Source organism: Schistocerca cancellata, chromosome 8, assembly GCF_023864275.1.
Source record: "Schistocerca cancellata isolate TAMUIC-IGC-003103 chromosome 8, iqSchCanc2.1, whole genome shotgun sequence".
Classification (NCBI taxonomy): Eukaryota; Metazoa; Arthropoda; class Insecta; order Orthoptera; family Acrididae; genus Schistocerca; species Schistocerca cancellata.
This window is the reverse complement of record NC_064633.1, coordinates 363,844,776-363,868,864: the sequence shown is the minus strand read 5'-3', so window position 1 is coordinate 363,868,864 and position 24,089 is coordinate 363,844,776. Positions and strand designations below refer to the sequence as shown.

The 24,089-nt window shown below is 37.6% G+C and overlaps 1 protein-coding gene across 1 annotated transcript in view; it reads right to left on the bottom strand.

The window, feature by feature from the left end:
* LOC126095271 (probable E3 ubiquitin-protein ligase HERC1) overlaps positions 1 to 24,089 on the bottom strand; it is an 814,023-nt gene that overhangs the window by 498,658 nt on the left and 291,276 nt on the right. The window contains exons 24-27 of the mRNA XM_049910030.1: positions 13,543 to 13,726; positions 10,077 to 10,428; positions 6,524 to 6,650; positions 5,007 to 5,171 (exon numbers count right to left, since the gene is read on the bottom strand). Of these exons, the coding sequence (XP_049765987.1) occupies positions 5,007 to 5,171; positions 6,524 to 6,650; positions 10,077 to 10,428; positions 13,543 to 13,726 (828 nt within the window). The remainder of the gene's footprint in view (positions 1 to 5,006; positions 5,172 to 6,523; positions 6,651 to 10,076; positions 10,429 to 13,542; positions 13,727 to 24,089) is intronic.

The window sequence follows — 24,089 nt, the reverse complement described above, 5'->3', positions numbered from 1 at the left end:
CTCTTTCAAATTCTAAAGGTGGCAGGGGTAAAATACAGGGAGAGAAAGGCTATTTACAATTTGTACAGAAACCAGATGGCAGTTATAAGAGTCGAGGGGCATGAAAGGGAAGCAGTGGTTGGGAAAGGAGTAAGACAGGGTTGTAGCCTCTCCCCGATGTTATTCAATCTGTATATTGAGCAAGCAGTAAAGGAAACAAAAGAAAATTTCGGAGTAGGTATTAAAATCCATGGAGAAGAAATAAAAACTTTGAGGTTCGCTGATGACATTGTAATTCTGTCAGAGACAGCAAAGGACTTGGAAGAACAGTTGAATGGAATGGACAGTGTCTTGAAAGGAGGATATAAGATGAACATCAACAAAAGCAAAACAAGGATAATGGAATGTAGTCGAATTAAGTTGGGTGATGCTGAGGGAATTGGATTAGGAAATGAGACACTTAAAGTAGTAAAGGAGTTTTGCTATTTGGGGAGCAAAAATAACTGATGATGGTCGAAGTAGTGAGGATATAAAATGTAGACTGGCAATGGCAAGGAAAGCGTTTCTGAAGAAGAGAAATTTGTTAACATCGAGTATAGATTTAAGTGTCAGGAAGTCATTTCTGAAAGTATTTGTATGGAGTGTAGCCATGTATGGAAGTGAAACATGGACAGTAAATAGTTTGGACAAGAAGAGAATAGAAGCTTTCGAAATGTGGTGCTACAGAAGAATGCTGAAGATTAGATGGGGAGATCACATAACTAATGAGGAAGTATTGAATAGGATTGGGGAGAAGAGAAGTTTGTGGCACAACTTGACCAGAAGAAGGGATCGGCTGGTAGAACATGTTCTGAGGCATCAAGGAATCACCAATTTAGTATTGGAGGGCAGCGTGGAGGGTAAAAATCGTAGGGGGAGACGAAGAGATGAATACACTAAGCAGATTCAGAAGGATGTAGGTTGCAGTAGGTACTGGGAGATGAAGAAGCTTGCACAGGATAAAGTAGCATGGAGAGCTGCATCACACCAGTCTCAGGACTGAAGACCACAACAACAACAACAATATCAACAGCGGCAGAAAATGGTATAACGGGAGAAGGATTCATTATGAACAGGAAGGTAGGGCAGAGAGTGTATTACTGTGAACAGTTCAGTGATAGGATTGTTCTCATCAAAATTGAAACAAACTGATACCAACAATGATAGTTCAGGTATACATGCCAAAATCAAAAGCTGAAGATGAAAAGATAGAGAAGGTATATGAGGATATTGAAAAGGTAATACAGTACGTAAATGGAGATGAAAATCTAATAGTCATGGGGGACTGAAATGCAGTTGTAGGGGAAGGAATAGAACAAAAGATTACAGGAGAATACGGACTTGGCACAAGGAATGAAACAGACAGACTAATTGAGTTCTGTAATATACTTCAGCTAGTAATAGCGAATGCTCTATTCAAGAATCACAAGAGGAGGAGGTATACTTGGAAAAGGCTGGGTGATACAGAAAGATTTCAGTTAGATTATATCATGGTCAGACAGAGATTTCAAAATCAGATACTGGATTGTCAGGCATACCCTGGAGCAGATAAAGACTCAGATCACAATATAGTAGTGATGAAAAGCAGGCTGAAGTTTAAGACATTAACCCAGAAGAATCAATATGCAAAGAAGTTGGATACAGAAGGTCTGAGGAATGATAAGACACGCTTGAAGTTCTCTAAGGCTATAGAACAGCAATAAGGAATAGCCAGTAGGCAGCACATTTATAAAAAGGGGCATCACAAAAGTTGGAAAGAAAAACATACGTACAAAGAAGGTAACTGCAAAGAAACCATGGGTAACAGAAGAAATACCTCAGTTGACCGATGAAAGGAGAAAGTACAAAAATGTTCTGGGAAACTCAGGAATACAGAAGTACAAGTCACTGAGGAATTAAATAAATAGGAAGTGCAGGAAAGTTAAGATGAAATGGCTGCAAGAAAAATGCGAAGAAATCGAAACAGAAATGATTGTTGGATGGACAGACTCAGCATACAGAGAAGTCAAAACAATCTTCAGTGACATTAAAAGCAGGTGTGGTAACAATACGAGTGCAACAGGAATTCCACTGTTAAATGCAGAGGAGAGTGTGGATAGGTGGAAAGAATACATTGAAAGCCCCTATGATGAAAAAGATTTGTCTGGTGTGATAGAAGAAGAAACAGGAGTCAGTTTAGAGGATATAGGAGATCCAGTAATAGAATCAGAATTTAAGAAAGCTTTGGAGGACTTAAGATCAAATAAGGTAGAAAGGATAGATAACATTCCATCAGATTTTCTAACACCATTTGGGGAAGTGGCATCTAAATAATTATTCATGTTGGTGTGTAGAATGTATGAGTCTGGTGACATACCATCTGACTTTTGGAAAAATATCATTCACGCAATTACGAAGACTGCAAGAGCTGACAAGTGGGAGAATTATTGCACAATCAGCTCATGCATCCAAATTGCTGACAATAATAATATACAGAAGAATGGAACAGAAAGTTGAGGGTGTGCTAGTGACCATCAGTCGGCATTTAGAAAAGGTAAAGGCATGAGAGAGGCAATTCTGACATTACAGTTGATATTGGAAGCAAGACTAAAGAAAAATCAAAGCATGTTCATAGGATTTGTTGACCTGGAAAAAGCATTCAATGATGTAAAATGGCACAAGATGTTCAAAATTCTGAGAAAAATAGGGGTAAGCTATAAGGAGATATGGGTAATATACAATATGTATATGCACCAAGAGGGAATAATAAGAGTGGACAACCAAGTACAAAGTGCTGGGATTAAAAAGGGTGTAAGACAAGGAAGTAGTCTGTTGCCCCTACTGTTCAATCTGTACATTGAAGAAGCAATTTTGGAAATAAAAGAAAGGTTCAAGCATGGAATTAAAATTCAAGGTGATACGATTCGCTGAAGACGTTACTGTCCTCAGTGAAAGTAAAGAAGAATTACATGATCTGCTGAATGGAATGAACAATCTAATGAGTAGAGAATACAGATTGAGAGTAAATCGAAGAAAGATGAAAGTAATGAAAAATAGCAGAAATGAGAACAACGAGAACTTAATATCAAGATTAGTGGTTACGAAGTAGATGAAGTTAAGGAATTCTACTACCTAGGCAGCAAAATAACCAATGATGGACAGAGCAAGGGGGCCATCAAAAGCAGACAAGCACTGGCGAAAATTGCATTCCTGGCCAAGAGAAGTCTACTAGTATCAACATAGGCCTTAATTTGAGGAAGAAATTTCTGAGAATGTACGTCTGGAGTACAGCATTGTATGGTAGTGAAACATGGACTGTGGGAAAACCAGAACAGAAGAGAATCGAAGCATTTGAAATGTGGTGCTACAGACGAATGTTGAAAATTAGGTAGACTGATAAGGTAAGGAATGAGGAAGTTCTGTGCAGAATCGGACAGGAATATGTGGAAAACTCTGATAAGGAGAAGGGACAGGATGATAGGACATCTGTTAAAACATGAGGGAATGACTTCAATGGTCACAAGACTGATTGGGGGGGGGGGGGGGAGGTGAAAAAAGCTGTGGGATACCTCTTAATATCATGTCAGCACTCTTTTTTTCCCGTCCACTACAGCAACTCAGCATGGCATGGACTCAACAAGTTGTTAGAAGTCCCCTGCAGAAATACTGAGCCATGCTCCCTTTAATGCCATCCACAACTGTGGAAGTGTTGCCAGTGTGGGATGTTGAGCATGAACTGAGCTCTCAATTATTTCTCATAAATGTTTGACAGGATTCATGTTGGCCATATCATTTGCTCAAACTGTCCATAATGTTCTTCAAACCAATCGTGAATAATTGTGACCCGGTGACAATTCCATCAGTATTTAGGAATATGAAGTCCACAAATGGCTGCAAATGTTCTTCAAGTAGCCAAACATAACTGTTTCCAGTCAGTGATCAGTTCAGCTGGACTAGGGGACCCAGTCCATTCCACATGAACATAGCCCACACCATTATGGAGCCACCACCATCTTGCACAGTGCCTTGTTGACAAGTTGGGTCCACGGCTTTGTGGGGTCTGCGCCACACTTGAGCTCTAGCATCAGTTCTTACCAACTGAAACTGGGACTCATCTGACCTGACCACATTTTTCCAGCTGTCTATGACCCAACTGATGTCACAAGCCCAGGAGAGTCACTGCAGGTGGTGTTACGCTGTTAACAAAGGCACTCGCATCAGGCTTCTGCTGCCATAGCCCATTAACTCCACATTTCACCATAAGCCTAACAGATCTGTTCATCATGTGTCCCACATGATTTCCAGAGTTATTTCACACAGAGTTGTTTGTCTGTTAACACTGACAACTACACACAAACACTGCTGCTCTAGGTCGTTACAAGAAGGCCGTTGACCAATGTGTTGTCAGTGGTGAGAGGTAAGGCCTGAATTGTAATATTCTCCGCACACTCTTGACACTGTGGATCTCAGAATATTGAATTCCCTAATGATTTCCAAATTTCAGTATTCCATGCATCTAGCTCAAACTACCATTCCATGTTCATAGTCTGTTAATTCCAGTCATACAGCCTTAATCACATTGAAAACCTTTTTACACAAGTACAAATGTCAGCTATGTCAATGCAATGCCCTTTCGTACCTTGCATATGCAGTACTACTGCCATTTGTACACGTACATATCATTATCCCATGAATTTTGTGCTTTTCTCTTCTGCTTCACAGCACTGCAATAGTGCTATTCAATTATATTCATTTTTCAGTAATTTTCCTTTTTATTGTACTCATTCTACAAATCAAATACTCACGTAAGTCAAATAGTAATAAGGATACGTAAAACTTTATTGCTGACATCAGATAATTAACATAATTTTAGCTTGTTTGAGATTGTAACTGCTTTTTGAGTCATTATAGCCTGTGATGTTGTCTTCAGCATTGGAAGACAAAACATTGGGCAGGACCATGGTCTAATGTCCATAAAACAAAATTCATCAAAAAGAGCTCAGTGTTACCTGATGTTATAGCAGTGTCTCCTAAACCATAACCTCTTCCACCAGGTGCATGAACTAAGGTCTGTCTGCCTTCAACAGTACAACAAAAGCATTTCTCAGGATCAAACCCAACTTCTTCAACAGGAATGTTCCCATCACTTGGATCAGCTTCTTGCCACGAATTTCCTGTAAAATACCACAAATCATACATATGATTCTTAAGTTCAAAATGTGACAAAATGGAAGAAGATAAAGATCCTACATAATTTTATTTAAGAATTCCAGGAAGCTGTTATTATCACACAGATGTTTAAACAAAATTACATCCAAAATATGGTAATCACTTAAATGTTTACCCAAGACAAATGTGTTTCCAAAGTTTCATTACTCTACATTAATCAGTTTTGTGGTGTAGTGATTTTTTTTCCCATCAGCATATTTGCATACTAACCAATGCAGCACGGTCACACATGAATTTAATATTCACTCTTCAACACTCACTCAACTGCTGATCTAAGAAGATGCCCTTATTCTTAATAAACTTTAATTTTCATTTCTATTTACTTCAAATATCTTGCACAGTACCCCATAGTACGGCCATGTAACTTTCCAAGAATATCAGAACAGTCAGTTCTTTCTTTTAGACTGAAATCATTTCATACATTCATGATCAAACTAGGTCATTCAATACCTCCAGTAGCTCACCAACGTTTTCAGAGAAAATTTATTTAGAATTCTGCAAATATTCTTTCACTTTCTTGAAGTGGAATTCTGTGCTGCCAACGGTTCACTTCTACTTTCAGTCTACATTTAACCAATTAACAAGAACAAATACTCATCAGCTCTCTCTTCTGCAAGAAAATTTTATTCCCTAAATCCTTAAATTTCTCTGCAGAGAAATTTGTCATAACATGTTAATTATCACATCAAACTGTTAGCAGCTACATAATTTCCAAAGACCTTCAGATCAACTTGTGTCACTGTATCTACATCTCACTTTTGCTATTCGCATAACATATCAAGAAATTATTTACTTCAATTATAAAGCACGGCAAATTGCAAAACTTATCTTTAATTTTTGAATATGTAAAGCTTAAGTACAAAACACACATGCATTCTATCTTGTACACTGATGTTCCTTTGAAAGGTTACTAAGGTTTTTCTATTGCTACTGCCCTACATAGTCTGTTAGTTTTCTTAATTCTATTTAAACAAAATCAAAATTTTAAACTTAATCAGTTAAGAATGCCCTTAATAGTTTCTTAACACTTTAAATGTATCCCATGAACAGTTACATGTCTTGAGTGTCACTATGACAAAATTACGCAACTTAACATTTAAGTAAATTTTTAAAAAATCAATGCATTTAATTTTATCATTTTTAGTCATTAATACTGTGATTGACATAGTCTCCCTGGGACTAACATTAATTTATTCATGATGATGATGATGATGCTGATGATTAAACTCCATGGATGTGGACTAAATCACTTACAGAAATACCACAACATACTACTTTTTATGTAATTTATGCTAACCTTGAGTTTTTAGTTGAAACAATTTCTTTTGAAGTTGCCTCTGTTTTTCTAAGGCCTGCCGCTCTGCTACAGTCTGTGGGTAGCTCCACATGTTTGATGATAACTGACTGAACAGTTCACGTACCACCTGACACACAAGCAAAAGCAACAAGACATAGAGATCAACACTTCATAATTTCCTTTATTCATGCGAATAAACATACAAAACAATAAGCACAATTGAATAGAATTTTTGTTGTTAACTGTAGCAACTATTAACACTGTTACTTCAAATTTACATTGACAATAAGAGGATACGAGCTTGTGCACTCTGTTAAATAACATACAAGATATGGTGATAGCAGACTTTTGTGATACTTTGTTGAAAAGAAGTCTCAGTGCAATAGCTGCCAAGAGATTAAGATTTTGGTGAGATGATGTACAAATAGATCCCACTATGCGCACTGTGTCACTGGACAGGCTTATGTTGTACCAAACTTAGACCATGAGAGGCATCATGTGGAAACATGGAAATAAATGTTAGTATATCTCATAAACATAGCAGGGCATAATAATAGCCAGTGAGATAACTATTAAAAATAATGCTGCAACATTCACAGAACTGTAGGCTGATATTTTAACTGAAACAACTATCTTCAGACTTCAGCATACACAACAACAAAAAATATAATTAATGAAAAGTGCTATAAAGTCACAAAAGAATGTCAGTCATCATACAAATAACAGTTGTACAAAGTTGATGTAGTAACAGTAACACACTGTGCTGAAAGTTTAATTAGTAGGACAACAACCAAAATGCAAAAATAGGTGTCATATTATACTTGTATCAGTTACAGATATCTCTTGCGAACCTGTTGCTGGACAAATACTGCAGGGCTTCTCATATTATAAGTTCTAATGTAAGTAAACGTATTAAATACTAGAATCACCATTGCAGACAATTCATCAACTCATTGGGAAAATATGGAATTAAGTGAAAATTTGTTCATATAGATGAATTTTTACATCAAAGATATCTGGCCTCCAAAAAGAAAAAAATTCCACAATGATCAGTTGTTCAGTATGACACATCACTTGCAAAGGCATTGTGGAAAAAATGGAATTAAGTAATGTAGATCCTGAGGAGCTGCCCCTCTTTCACACATCTCTACATGCCATAATCCTACAAGGCAATGTCCAATAAAATGTTGTTTGAGATGTGTGATAAAAAACACTTTGCTTTCTTGACCTGCTTATTCATCTGAAATATAGTCCATCAAACATATCTGGAAAATGACTGGTTGGCTAATGGTTCATCCTGATAGCTCAGCTTTGTAGACCCAGACATCACACCCATTTTGATTTCCTGCCTCAATTGTACATGACTGTGACTGCATCATCTGGCGTTTTTACTTCCTATGGAATATTCAAAGTCAGATATCATGTGTTGCTGTTTAATCTTTACAATTTGTGCCTTCTAATGTACCATAAGCATGATATAAACCTCATTTCAGTTACATGGAATCTCAATGGTGTTGCAGTTTTAACCAACATTATAGAGTACATACACACTGATGAGCAACTTAATAAGACATGAACCTTTCACACTGTGAAGTATCCCTTTCCAACCTGATGGTAGTGCTAACTCATTGTTGCATTCAATCCACAAAATAATGGAAGTGTTGGGAAGCCATACTAGTCAATGATAACACATATTAGTACACAATAAGATTAAGGCCAGATGTCCTCACGGGCAAGGAAGATGCGTTCGTATGTTTGGAGCTATTTTGCACTATATGAAATCAATGGGGAACTATACATTAATGGTTTAAATGCAAAGTGAGTGCACAGAATACATCCTGTATTATACATAGAACATTCTTAAACTCACTCACCTCTCTCTCTCTCTCTCTCTCTCTCTCTCTCTCTCTCTCTCTCTCTCTCTCTCTCTGTTCACTGCACTGATGTTTGAGTTCTTCCTTCTCATACTGTTAAAACAGTCACACTGAATATATCAAATAGGAAATTAAATTTTTAAAATCACCAGTTGCCAGAGTAGCTAGCTAGTACACCAGGAGACCAAATTTCTAGTACTACTGTCAAAAACACTTCAAGTAGAAAATAGTAATCCAGCTTTTGAAACCTCATGTTTGTTCTTCAGGAAGGAAAGAGGGATGTGTTTGGAAAAGTAGCCTACACCAAATGGGCTATTCGAATGACTCCACCTGGTACTATTGATACTAGTTTCCCTGCACTTTTGAGAGGGCCTTGTTCCAACATATACTCACACTTAATGTCCATTAAAAGACAATAATTCTCCTTCCTTATTTTTTAATGTTATTCTTCTTGTTATATTTACTCAGTTATTTACTGTATTACTTTTTACTTTTATAGTTTTGAACCCCCCCCCCCCCCCCCCATCCTTCATCACTCTTTAGTTTTTGTCATATCTCTATTTCCACTTTCCTCCTATTTTCAGTCACACTATTCACTTCATTTCTCTTTACTCTTCCTTTAAATTTGTCTTTACTTCTCACTCTGTGGATCTATCATCTTTGGACTGAAGCTGATACAGTGCTTACCAAAGTACTGTCTTTGACTTCCTAATCTCTTCGACACCTCCGCCTTCATCACTGCATCACCACATCTACACAACTATCCCTTATTCCTTCCTCAGGAAGGAACTCACAGTTCCACAGGGTAGGACAGTAGCTATCACATGTGTTTAGAATTTTACCTCCTGAAGGTTTGGTTTGGCCAGAAAGTCTGTATTATTGCAATTTCAAAGATAGAATGTAAATTTTTACAATGATCACCTACTGCATTCCTGTATAAAAATAACAACTTACAAGAACAATTTTGTGCTTGAATAACATATGCTTCATATTTTGCTATTATATGCAGAGCACAATCTGAGTCTTGGCAAGAACAAAGGGCCCAGAACTGACATGATATTCTTTAACAGATTGCCTCCAAAACCGAATGGTTAGCATTGCCACTTTTGGTGCAGAACAATCCACGTTTGATTCCTGGCACCTCTTCAGACTTTTTCTGAGGTAGGAAGATATAGATCGGAATCCACTCAGCCTCGGCAAGCCAAATGAAGAACTCTTGAATAAGCAAGCAGTGGCATCATCAGGATTCATCTATGGGCAAAAACGGCTACTGGAATGACTGGAAATTTGCTGATCACTTATCCCCACTACACATGGCTTCTTGTATTGTCTGGTCGGCAGCAGTCTGCCACTCAGAACTTGCCTAATGCCTAATACTTGAATGGCGATAGTGGGATTCTTTAATAAACTGACATTAAAATCTAGTTTCTCTTGTACATGAGCTTAGTGGTTTACCTTTGCACCACATTGCTGAATATTTTAGCTCTACTGCAGATCTTTCATAACCAGATTAAGCAATACATCGCCCTGCTACTTCCCCTTTCTTTCACATTACCTCATAATCAATAAAAAATTTAATAACGAACAACAAAGGACACATATTGATCACTCTACAACCTCAAGCATCAGAAGGAAAAGAACTAACATTATTTATAATGCTGAAACCAACACACTGTTACCTGCTCTTTGTACTCTGACCCATGTATATGAGCATCCTGGGTAGGAAGAACAGCTTCAAGTAAAGCAAGTGCAAGAAGGCGTGGACGAAGCTGACCCATACACCGCTGACCACCTGCTGCTTCCAACAAAGATGATATCCAGCGGGGAGCAGCTAGGAGGCTACGTAATGGCAATGTGCCACAAATGTGTCTTGCAAGCACAAGGAAGTCACCAAGAGCTCGTTCCACTGCTGCTCCCATACCATTCCCTGCACCATCATCGTCACATGCCTGCAGCAAAGTCGTAAGTTGTCCATGCAAGGCATCCACAACAGCAGAAAGTGTTTCTGGACGAAGGGACCAGGCATGGACTCTATGTGAGAGAAAAAGTAGAAAATATTTATCACTCTTCCCAGCAATCTCTACCAAAATGCCAAACATTTTAATTGGACCTTTGTCCCTTGACTACTTTGCTTTTATGTTAATCTCTTTCTCTGATTTTATTTGTAAAGCTTTACACAGATATAAGAGACTGTAAAGGATTCAAATTAAAGTAATTGCCTGTAATTGACTGTCAAGTAATGATCTGTGAGAAACTGAGAAGAGAAATTTGGCTAGGAATTAGTAACCAATGCTGGAATATTAATTTTCTGACACAAACATTTTGTCTTGCTCTAATGTGCCACCTTAACTATTAAAATCTACTTTAGTAACAGGACATTATCATTAAACAATGGAAATTTCAGGTTGGAATATCAACAATGTAGAAAAAAAATACATTGCTTCTTACTGTAAAGATGAAACATTAAGTTGTAGACAGGCACAATTAAAAGACATTTACATGTAACCTTTCACTCATAGCCTCTGTCAGAAAAAGGAAGAAAACACTCACCATTTATGCACACCTCACACACACGTGACTGTGAATTCCAACAGCTCGGACCAGAATGCCAATGTAAATCTCTTTCTTTAATTTTATTTGTAAAGCTTTATATAGATATAAGAGACTGCAAAGGATTCAGATTAAAGCAATTATTTATAACTGACTGTCAAGTAATTATCTGTGAGAAAGCAAGAAGAGGAATTTGGCTACGAATTAATAACCAATACTGAAATATTTGTTTTCTGACACAAACATTTTGTCTTGCTCTAATGTGCTACCTTAACTCGCATTCTGGTCTGAGCTGCCAGAGTTGGTGGTCAAGTGTGCACGAAGTGTGCTTACTCGTGTGTCTGCTTCTTTCTCTGGCGAAGGCTATGGACAAAAGCTTACGTGTAAGTATCTTTTAATTGCACCAATCTGTAGCTTAACATGTCATCTTTATGGCAAGAAGTAACCTATCTTTTCCTACATTGTAGGCCCTACCATTAGGTGTGCCAGGTGTTCAATTCACTGCTTCATGGCTCTTTGGGAAGACATCTTGTTTAGGAGACATCTTGTTTATAACAACATAAGATGATAACAAAACCACACACACACACACACACACACACTCTCTCTCTCTCTCTCTCTCTCTCTCTCTCTCTCTCTCTCTCTCTCTCTCTCTCTCTCTCTTACATCATGCACACTGAATGAACTTTGGGGGCATCTGCAAATACACCTGGTATTATCATTTCTTTTTAAAGCAGTTGTCATTCACATTCAAAAAAGTTTGTTTCTCTGCATTTAATTGTGATGACTACCATATGTACAGTTGCACGTCTATTCACCAAACATAGGAATTCTGTACATAAAGAAATATACATATGTCAGTCATATACCTGTTATTACAAAATACTTGTTAAACCAAAACCACTGTAAAAATATAATGGCAATATTGAACACACAATATATTGCCATTTTGTTTCTTTCCTGATGCAGTAACATTTAAATGTTAACAAAGAAAGAGTGCAGAATGTCACTCAGCTTATTCTAATATGAAGAAAGATTGGAAAGTAATGCACAATAATTTTATTACAGAAAAGTTTTATAAGTAACAAAATTAAAAAAAATCACAAATTAATTTACATCTTTTACCTACTTTTCTATATAGTTACCAATTTTCTCAACACATCTCTCCCTTTGTGATAGCAGTTTCAATATGTCCTGCTCATAGGAGTCTGTTCAGTTGGAGTATGGCCGTGTGCAGACTGCTGATTTCACTTCTGCATCTGTTGCAAAGTGTTGACCGGCCAGGAATTTCTTCAAAGAACTAAACAGATGAAAGTCCAATGGTGCATTGTCTGGACTGTATGGTGGTTGCTAGACCACCTTCCACCCAAATTTGGCAATTTTCTCATGAACAGGAGAAGCAATATGGAGGCGAGCACCATCATGAAGAAGTTTGACAAGGTCAGCATTAATGTTGTGGCGTTTGTTATAAAGGGCACGACGCAACTTCACCAAAGTTTCAATGTAAGCTGTAGCATTCACAGTGGTCCTGTGTTCAGCAAAGTCCACCAGTAATACACTATGTATATTCCAAAACAATGTCACAAGTTCTTTCCTAGCAGATTGCGTCACTTTGAACTTTTTTCGTAAGCAGTTTGTTACCACTGCACAGAGCCTGCTTGGTTTCGGGCGTGAAGTGGTATCCCCACAACTCATCACCAGTGATGATTCATTTCAAAAAGTCATGTTCTTTTCCAGCATAATGCATTAAGTGGTCCAAGCTTGTCATCATTCTCTTGCCCTTACGGCTGTTTGTCAGGTTCTTAGGCATCCGGCAAGCACCAACATTATGAAATTTCAATGTGTCATGAGCAATATCATATACCGCACCATAGGAAACATTGCACAGCTGCGATAAGGTTTGCTATTGCACACACCTGTCATTCAAAATTGCTGCCTCGATGGCTCTAACTTTCTGCAGGGTTGTAGCTGTTGCCTGGAGCATGGAAAATCACAAAGGTTCCACTATTTATACCATTTGGAGACACTGCCACAGTCCAAAAGGCCATCCCCATACATGCCAAGCATGTCCCTGTCAATTTCAGTCAGGTACTGTCCTTTGGTTTACAAATATCGAACTACACTTCGCTGCTCTTCACAAGTTGATGGCAGTAATACAAACAGCATGTTTCTTTTGTAGTTCAGGCTTCTATCAATAGAAGTGCACATAAAAACAAAATATCCTCAACAGCACAAACTTCATACTATATCATCATGAAATTTCAACATTTTAGCTGCAATACCAGGGGAGAAAAAAATTATTGTGCCTTATTTTCTGATCCTCTCTCATATTTTCTTAATATCCTGAAATTAATAAATGATGAATGAACAACATAAGCAGATCATCTTCTTCAGAGAATGCAATTCACAAAGTGGACAGGTTGTACACAGATGTTAGTATTGTGTACATGAACTGTCAATTGAGAAGTAAACATTTAGAGCAGTAGCTGAATAATATATGCCCATGTCCTAAAATTACTTGTTGAAATTATTTATCCAATGGACCTAGAAAGATTAGCCTACTTGATGAAATGAAAGAAGTGACTGAATTCTTACCCACTGGACATAGAAAGAATATGCAGCAAATTTGTTGCAGCTGTGCTAAGAGTTGCTGCATCTCCAGGCTTTGGAACACACAGCTTTGTCAGCAAAGGCAGCAAGCCATCATCAACAGCATGTTCTATGTCAGCGGGTTCATATCGCATACTCAGAGCAAATACTGTCAACACCTGGTTTTCCACTGCAAAAATATACAAATATAAATATTAAATGCAGAATAACACAACAAAGTTGGAATGAATCTCAGTGTACTAGAAATAAGCATTTCTAAAGATAACAGTACTAAGATGGTATCATTAAATGAAAATTTTCTAACTTACCACTTTTGTGGAACCTGTACCCCCAAGACACATATATGAAAATATCATTGCCATAAACTTATCAATGTCACCAAAGATGACAAAAGAAATCACCAAGAACCTGCAATAAGACTATTTATTTATGAGTAGCTTCAACAGTGTCATCATAATCTGGTTGACATAGCCGTGTCATACTAGCCTGCCATGATGTGCAATTGTTATCATGTACCATGAAACATTAAGCTTGTATAAAGCTTCTATAAACGTATCTGTCTACGCTCATAATATTCTGAAGCTGATGAACATTACAATATGTATGTGTATTATAATTTAATCAAGATACAGTTGAATGCTGCACTGTAAATAAGAGTGTAAACTCTATTTGGCATCACACAACAATTATCACATGGCCATGGCCAAGCAGTTACAGCAAATAAACAAAATACATCATTACACTAATCAAGACAGCTTTCATTACTTTTACATCCATACAGCTATAAGAGATGTGCAATATGCAACCAATAGCTACATCTACACTCTGCAAACCACCATGAGGTGCATGGCAGACTGTATGTCCCATTGTACCAGTTTTAAGGTTTCTTCCTGTTCTACTCACATATGGAGTGCAGGAAGAATGGTTGTTTGAATGCCTCTGTGCATGCAGTAATTAGTCTAATCTTGTCCTCATGATCACTGTGTGAGGGTTACGTACGGAGTTGCAGTATATTCCTAGAGTAAACATTTAAAGCCAGTTCTTGAAACTTTGTTAACATACCTTCTCAGAACACTTTGTGTCTATCTTCAAGAGTATTCCAGTTCAGTTATTTCAGTACCTCTGTGACACTCTCCCACTGATTAAAAAAACCTGTTACCATTCATGCTGCCTTCTTTATATATGTTCAATATCCCCCATTGGTCCTATCTGGTGCAGGTCCCACAAACTTGAGCAATATTCCAGAACTGATCAAGCAAGTGATCTGTAACCAATCTCCTTTGTAGACTGATTGCACTTCCCCAGTATTCTACCAAAAAAACAAAGTCTACCACCTGCTTTACCAACAACTGAACCTAGTTGATCATTCCATTTCATATTCCTACAAAGTGTTACACCCAGGTGTTAATGTATGAGTTGGCAGATTCCAACATTGACTCATTGATATTATAGTCATGGGATATTACATTTCTTTGTTTTGTGAAGTGCAAAATTTTACATTTCTGAATATTTAAAGCCATTTGCTAACCTCCGCACTACTTTGAAATCTTATCAAGATCTGACTGAATATTTATGCAGCTCCTTTCAGACATTACTTCATTATAGATAACTGCATCATCTACAAAAAGCCTGATTTCACTATTAATATTGTCTGCAAGGTCATTAATACACAATATACAATATGAACTTCCTTCGGCCCACCTGATGTTACTTCTACATCTTACAATGACTCTCCAACTGAGATAACATTTTGCATCCTGCCTACCAAAAAGTCCTCAGTCCAGTCACAAATTTCAATTGCTATCCTATATTATTGTACTTTTGACGATAAGCATAGTCGTGGCACTGAGTCAAATGCTTTTTAGAAATCAAGAAATACTGCATCTATTTTTTTGCCTTGACCCAAAGCTTTCAGTATGTCACACGAGAAAAGTGTGAGATGTGTTTCATATGATCAATGTTTTCAAAATCCATGCTGATTGGCGTTGATGAGCTCATTCCGTTATAGATACCACATTATGTTTGAACTCAGAATACATTCTACAACAAATTAATGTCAAGGATATTGGACGGTAGTTTTCAGCATGTGACTTTTATTAGCAGAGAATAAGGTGCTAACGAATGTTAAAACTGCTGAAAATAACCGGTTTCTGAAATAACTTTTATTAGCAGAGAATAAGGTGCTAACGAATGTTAAAACAGCTGAAAAAACCGGTTTCTGAAATATCCAGTTTTCAGTTTTTTTGTATTACTTCCTTTGATAAATGTGCAAATTGAACAAAGACTGAAAAATTTTGACTCTTTCAGTTTCAAAATACATGGAATCAAAATATTAAATTAAATAGGCAAAAGAGAAAACTTAGTCCGTCCACCATTCACTGCTTTTCTCAAAAATTGATTAGTGGTTGAATAGTACAAAATATCATCAGCATTCTCCTACTGATTCTTATGTTTATGAACTCAGCTCAAAAATCATGTCGTAATTGGGGGTCATATCACTATTTGGGTATTACGAATAGTTAGTGCTCAAGGATGAAAGCAGAGGTTGAAAAAAATCTGTTTTTCATGTTAATGTGTCTGTTTTCATAGGCTAAAAGCAGACAAAGGCTTACTATGCCAGGCAAAGGCAACTGATCAGCTATTTTCTATTTTTACTGTCTACTATGGATGTGTTGTTGCTCAGTTTTTATTTTAGTACTGTTATCACAATTTCCTTCCTCTTTTGTTATTTCATAGATATGGTGGGCAAAGCTTTAATATTTTAAAGCAAATGAACCACTTTACTTCATGACTATGTCTTCGTAAAAACATTTCCAGACTAGGATTGGCAGCATTCTGCAGCACAATGGATGTCTGGTGACAACAGTATGAAACCACAATAAAGCCCACTTGGGTGCAAGTCCTGCACACTGCACGTATACGTGTTCCTTAAGCCATAACATACAGCAACAGGATCATTATTGTCTCAGCAATGCTGTACAAATTCTTATTACATGTGTTAGTTGCTCATTTCTGTCAGCATAGTTATTAAAATAGCACTGACCACTTCTATTTTCTGTAATAACACAATATTCCAAACCAGTGCAAATTTTACAAATAAAAATTACTCCTCTTTTTTTTTTTTTTTTTTTGAAAAAAGGTTTCTTTAAAAACAAAAAGTTTTAGCACTCCTGCTACAGCTATTGATATTTCAAGTTTTTAACTCAGTTATTAGCAAAAAATAAAAACACCTGTTATAAATGGGACCAAAGAAATACCAAAAAATACAGGTCTTTCAGCACTAAAATACTGATATTGGTTTCAACCAGTGGGTTTGTTGCATCCTTACCCCACAGTAATGACCCACTTAAAGCATTGAACAGTGCAGTTGTATCAGACTTCAGCCAACCGCTTATCTGATTGCCAATTATCTCAGAAACAACTGCCCAATTGTGAGATTGCACTGACAGCTCACAATCTGGGCCATTTTCTGCTTGGATCGTAAATTTTTTCTCACGTAGGTCACTGTTTATTTTATATTATTGCTGCTCACTTGGACATATCACAGCACAACTTATCACTGTGTTAGCTGAAGCAATAATGAAAGAATAGGTACGGGCTCACAGTTGTAAAACAGAATGCAATGATACAAGAAAATGTTATTTTTGGTTGGTGCACTTTATACATAGGCTTTTTTCCTCAGGGGTTAACTGCTTATACCTAAGAAACTTCACAGTTGTGTGGAATATATGAGAGGTACCTACTGGAATTTCCAAATACTTTTCTCAGAGTTGGTTAGTTTTAACTTAGAATAACTTATCTATGTATTTTCTTAAGTAAATATGAACGTATGAATAAGAGACTGACCGGCAGATATACTTATAAGTTTTTGAGTCACCAGATGGAAATATGAAGCTGTACCAAATGCTCGAAAGGTAGTGGTGACTAACTGGAGGTTATAAATAATGGAACAGATGTTTTGGGTGGCGAGTTCATGCAGATTATGGTAAAGTTGATCGAGGATGATATAGTGTGCAAAATATTGTTGCGTCAAGTACCGTTAATAAAGGGACTCTGTGAAAAAGAGACACACATAAATGGAAAGCTATGGAAATTGAGAAATTTGTAAGACTTGCAACTTCAAGAACTGAAATACAAGTATAGGGTTACGAGATTTGGCATAAGCTATGTTCTCATTTTCAAATGAGCTCTAAAATACTATAAATGATATACTGCACATTTATTTTTTGAAATGATATACTGCACATTTATTTTTTGAAATTAATTGTAAGTAATGCACAAGACATAAATATTGTCTCAGCTTACCATGTCAGGTGTGAAGTCACATATAAAAAAGATATTTTCAGTGGTGTAGATAACTGAGTTGTCACAATGTATAAGTGGGGGGAATATGAGGATGGCCTATTATTTTCAAAGAAGTGACGTGTTATTCCTCCAATCTAACTGATGAAGGATTGGTTGTGACCTTGAGATAGCATCTTGTTGTTTTAGTAAATAAATCTTTGTTTGTGGGCCACATATTGCATGGGGAATTATCTGTTTCTTTTGAGTAGACCATGAGAATGAAAGTGGATGCAGCATATCTGCAAGGCTGGGGTAATGGGCACTTTGATTCCGGCACTTGAAAACATCTGCTGGTCAGGGCAGTTATTCCATGAAAATGCCTGCCTACCTCAGAGATTCGCTGCAGGACCCTGGAACCTCACTAGGCATTTCAATGGTCATGATGTCACTTGTCATAGGAAATCCACACAAGACATACAGAGCACAAATAACAAATACCAATCTGTATTGTAAACTTTGATAAAGTTGTATGCTGTAGTGAAATATTAAATTGAATGTATATAATGGAGTGGAAATTCATGCCCAGTAAAGAAGCAACACACAAATTTATTTTGTCATAATTGGTGTTTGAGAAAGGGGTCTGCTGTCTCAAGATACAGCAACAGCGTCAAGCAGGTGATATAGATAAGCAACAGCAACCACATAAACCTTTACGTAGTCCACCTCCTTACAACGCCTGAACAACAGAAGGTGTGTTACATTCCAGAGAGATAGAGTTGTGAAGGGGATGCGGAGGGGAGGACAGGAAGGGACTGCTAGTAGGCTTAATGATTGTCTAAACCTAAGTGAATGGCCTTTCTTTTTTTAAGTATTATACTGATTGGTTGACGTCAGTCAGAAGTGTGGGATATACCGGCACACCTATGGCGATGTGTCCCACAATCTGTTTGCACACTTGGAGGAGCATATCTTGAGCTGGTGATGGCAGAGGTACTTAGTCATGGGACTCTGTAAAACTGCTGTGTCAGGCAGCAGTAGAACTCATTTTTGAATTAATTTCAGTCAAATAAGTCTCAGATTCAGAGCACTGCTAATGTTTACAGGACTCTGACATTCAGAAGAGATGAACTTTATGTAGGGTTAAAGACACTATCAATCTGTGGAATTTTGTGTTCTGAAGAGGTAATTTGGATCCAGTAACAATCACAGTTATGGAACAAATACTGAACTTAAGTTTCTCATGACAAATTTTACACAAGTAACAATAACTTCATTGCTAGTGTTAACATGGATTAGGCGGTAGAGTAATTCACTTTATGAAAACTGGTTATTACATCTTAAGCTTTAAGCAGTGATATGAAAAAAATTTCACTAGGTATGTTAGAATCCATTCGGGTACATGGAATGTTGTTTAATGTGACTTGTGGACTTGCAACTAAGTGTATGTAATAAAATTTCTTAGGCTGGCATTGCTTACAGCTGTACAATCAGTGAATAAATTGTGTTATGCAATCAACCTATTCAGGCTGTGTTGTCAACATTTTCAAGCTGTGGACTATTATTTTGTAGAACAGACTGATGAACCAATTAGATTAACTTGTGGGCTACACCGGTCTGCTAGTAAGAAGGATGAATATAAGAGTGAGATCTGACCCAATAACATTAAGAAACAATCAAAAGCAAGTGCCCTGCTTGTGCTGCAGGTAAAAGTATCTAAGGACAGCACTGGTACCAGTGCTCCAGCCATCATCTCTGTTCACCATCTGACGGGACATGTTCTGAAGATGATTTTTTATAAAATCAAAACCAGTTATCATTTTGATTACCTGTATTAATTTTTAATAAATCCTTATGAACAAAGTTGACAAGTATTTTAATTACCTATCAAACTGCTGTTATTTTTCAGTAATGTTTTCAAAAGTTTCTAATCCAACATTGTTACAAATTCACCAGTTCTGATGTGCACATGATGAGTGTTTTCCTTGCTCAGAATGGGATTGTGACAGGGAGTTCCTGTAGTGCACAATGATAGTGACATGGAGGAGTGGATTGGGAGGGTGTGACACAAAAGAAAATGGTGAGATTGTGGGAAGAGGATGTGAGGCTACGATGAGTGAAGTTAGGGTCCTGGAGCAGCAAGTGAGTGAGTTTAGAGAAGCTGACATTTGGGGGAAGTATCCAGATGGTGTGGGTTGTGAAGCAGCCATTGCAATAGAGCTCCAACCCTCCCTCCAACTCCCCATCTCCTTTCCGCACAGACATACACTTCGTTTCCCAACTTTCTCCTCGTTTCCTTTACTATTTGATTAATGTATGGATTGTATAACATGAAAGATAAACAATACACCCATCCCATTACTTTGTTAACAACTACCTCCTCTTCCTCTACTTTGCCTCTCACAACTTCAGCCTGGTTTTTGAATAAATTGTAGAAAGACTTTTGTTCCTTGTATTTTATGCCTGATAACTTCAAAATTTCAAAGTGTATTCCAGTCAAAATTATCAACGGACTTTTTAAAATGCCTTCAATGTAGTGTTTTATTCCTTCATATCATGCAAGGCATACCTGGAAAGTTAAGTAACATTTTGGAAACAGCTCATAAAAACCTTTTCTTCAAACCAAAATTTATTTTTGTTAAAAATACCATATCTTGAAATATTTTTTTACACAGTTGACACCACTGCCCAGACATTTGTCAGAGCGGGAAACACACTTTTCTATGCCCTCTTCATGGAAAGATGCTACCAGTGAATACAGTCCCTTCTGAACACTATTTTTTGCATCATCATCGCTGTCAAGCATCTCCCTCCAAAATCATGCTTCAAATTCAAGATCAAGTGGCAAACAAAACATGCAAGATAGGAGCTTACAGTGGTTGAGCTGGCTGCTTCCAAGTGAAATGCTGAATAAGGTTTTGAATGGCACCAGTGGGATGGAGACATGCATTGTCATGAAGCAACAACATGCCTTAACATAGCATTCCATGTCATACAGCCTCAATCTCATAACTTCTGACTGCCATTTGTTCTTGAACTTGGAAGCGTGATTTTGGAGAAAGGCACTTTGAAAGCGATGACGATGCAAAAAACGGTGTTCAGCAGTTGCTGTCTTCACTGGCGGCATCTTTCTTTGAAGAGGGCACAGAAAAGTTGCTTTCCTGCCGTGACAAATGTCTGAACACTGACAACAACTATGTAGAAAAACTCTCTAAGATATGCTCTTTCTTGTAAAAATAAATTTTGGTTTGAACAATGTTTTTATGATCATTTTGCCAAAATGCTACTGGCTTTCTGGACATGCCTCTTATTTTAAGATAAGGCACTGGGTCAGTATTCCTCACACATTCCAATATTTCTTTGGAACCCAAACTGATCTCCCCCACATTTGCTTCACCCATTATTCCACCCCTCTAAGGATAATTCATGTTAGCATATTACAACCATGATTCATTAAACTAATGATCCAGTAATACTCACATCTGTCAGCACCTGCCTTCTTTGGTATTGGGATTATTATATCCTCCCTGAAGAATTAAGTTATTTTGCCTGTCTTGTATATCCCACATACCATGTAGAAATTTTTGTAAGAATTGGTTCTCTTAAGAATCTTAATACTTGGGAAGGAATATCATCTACTCTAAAAGCCTTGTTTTGACATAAATATTTGAGTACACTGCCAAATTTTTCTCACTGAATCATATCCCCCATTTCATCTTCACAAACTTTCCCTTCCCTTTCCAGAGCATTGCTTTTGATTTTCTTTCCTTCACAAGGCTCTTCTGTATATTTCCCCCACCTTTCAGCCTTCCTTTCTTTGCTTATTACTGGATTTCCATTTGAGTTTGTAACATACATATCGCTGCTTCTCTTTCCTCCAAATTTCTCTTGCTCTTTTAACAATATTCCTATACATGGCATCAGTCTTTTCTATAGTCTTAGTGATTCTATAGCTTTCCACTTCTCCCCTAGAAATTGCTGTTGCGCTGTTTTGCACTTCATATTAATCTTGTTGTTTCTGAGTGCCTGTATTCCTCTCTGTCAGCTTCATTTTAGTATTTTCTCGTTTTGTAAATTAAGTTCAGTATCTCCTGTGTTATCCAAGGATTTGAACTGCACCTAGTATTTTTACCTGTTTGATCCTCCGCCACCTTCACAATTTCATCTCACAAAGCTACCTTTCATTCCTACTGAATTCCTAATGCTGCCCCTGTAACTCTCAACAACCGCTTGTTCTTTCAATTTATCCAGGTCCCTATCTCATTACTTTCCTACCTTTCAACAATTTATTAATTTTAATCTTTATTTCATAATCAATACAATATAGTCAAAATATTTTGTAGTTTATGATCTGGTGCAAAATTTGTCTTAGTATTTAAAATACTCTGCTGTCTCCAGGCCTCTACCATGTACACAACTGTTTTTCAGATTTTTAACCCTCAATAGATTTTGAGGTAAAATTATCCTAAAGGAGCTGAAAGTCATGTTGATCTTGTGGTAATATTACTTTTGGCACATAGCTGTATATTTTGATTGTTTTTGACATGATTTGTCACGGGACCCATTTTTGGTAAGTGCTGCGCTCTACTGGCATCATCAGACCTATTTCTGTGTTCTCTGCACCTTCTTCAGCAGATAGGTTTATGAGATCTGTTCAAAAAATTCCAGAACCTTGTACACAAAATTTTTCTACACTTACATTTTGCTTATTGAGCATGGTCTCCTTCAAAATACTCTCCTCCACAACTGGTAAGCTGCTCCCAATGCCATTTCCACATCTGGAAGCAGTCTTGGTACGCATGTTACTGGATCACATGAAGCACCATCTACAAATTTTCTTTTATCTTGACTATCTTTGAAAATCTTCTTCTTTTCAAAGGGGTTTTCAACTTTCGAAAAATAAAAAAAAAAGTCCACAGTGGCTATGCCTGGAGAGTATGGAGGATGAGGCAGAATAGTGACTTCATGTTTTGGGCAATAGTCACGTACCAACAGGGATGAATGTGCAAGTGCTTTTTGTGATACAAGAGCCATGAACTGTCTCACCACATTTGGTGCTGTTTCCTTCTCACAGTCTTGGAGAACCTTTCCCAACCCACTGTGAAGACTGAGCCGGTCTCAACATCATAACCATAGATCCACATCTCATCACCAGTTATGATCCTCTTAAGGAACATGTCGTTCTCATTTGCATGATCCAAAACTCTTCACAGATTGCAAGGCGAACATCTTTCTGGTCTTGCCTGGGACGAACTTGGCAGCAACATCATGCATTCCAGGATGCCGTGTCAGCATTTCATGACATGATTCAACTGATATGTTACATTCTTCTGCAATCTCTCAGACTGTCAGTCTTCGATCGGCATGCATGATTTTGTTATCATTCCTGAGACGAGTGTGTCGGTATACATCAAGGGGTGTCTGAACAAAGGCCATCTTTAACTTTTGGCTGGCCATTTTTAAACAGTATAAACCATTCACGACACTGACTACTGCTTAAGCTCTCATCACTATAGGTTTCTTGCCTCATTTGGTGTGTCTCTGTAAAGGTTTTCTGTCCAGCTTACTGAAAGATATTTTCCAACAGAAGTACCGGATACAAAGAAAAAGGAGATTGCATCAATGAGGTGCACAGTTTGTATATAAAAACATACCTGAAAAGATTCCTATTACCAACACGAAGTGTGTGATGTGGGACTGTGTGCGGCTTCCTGTTTGGAAACTGACCACACACACAGAGTTTTAAATTTCTGAGCAAGGGTGTTTTTATGGTGTTCTGGTTGCTTTAATGATTTAAGGGACCAAAGTACAAGGTCATCAGTCCCTTCTACCTGCAATAGGCAATTCAACATAACTACACACCAAAGAAGGGCCTAATGTGAGAAACCAAAGGAAAGAAACCACAAGGTCTACTAAAGGTCAACAAACCCTAGAGAAAGGAACAAGGAAGAAGAAAAGCGTGTAAAGGAAGAAAGGCAAGCAAGGTACCCATCCTCACCACATATCAGAGGCACTCAACCCAACAATACCCGGAAGAGACTAGCAACAAGGACTGGGTGAGAGAAGCCTAGAAAAATAGAGGAAGAACATCATGTGAAACAAAACATGTGAGAAGGGGGCAAGAAGAGCCTAAGAGTAGGTAGAGCAAGGGCTGGGTCGGACCACCATGCCTGAACAGGCACTACTTGTTTGGGGCAGAGGAGGCAAAAGGGCATACTGTCAACCCCTCATATAGGCCAACAAGGCTCAGA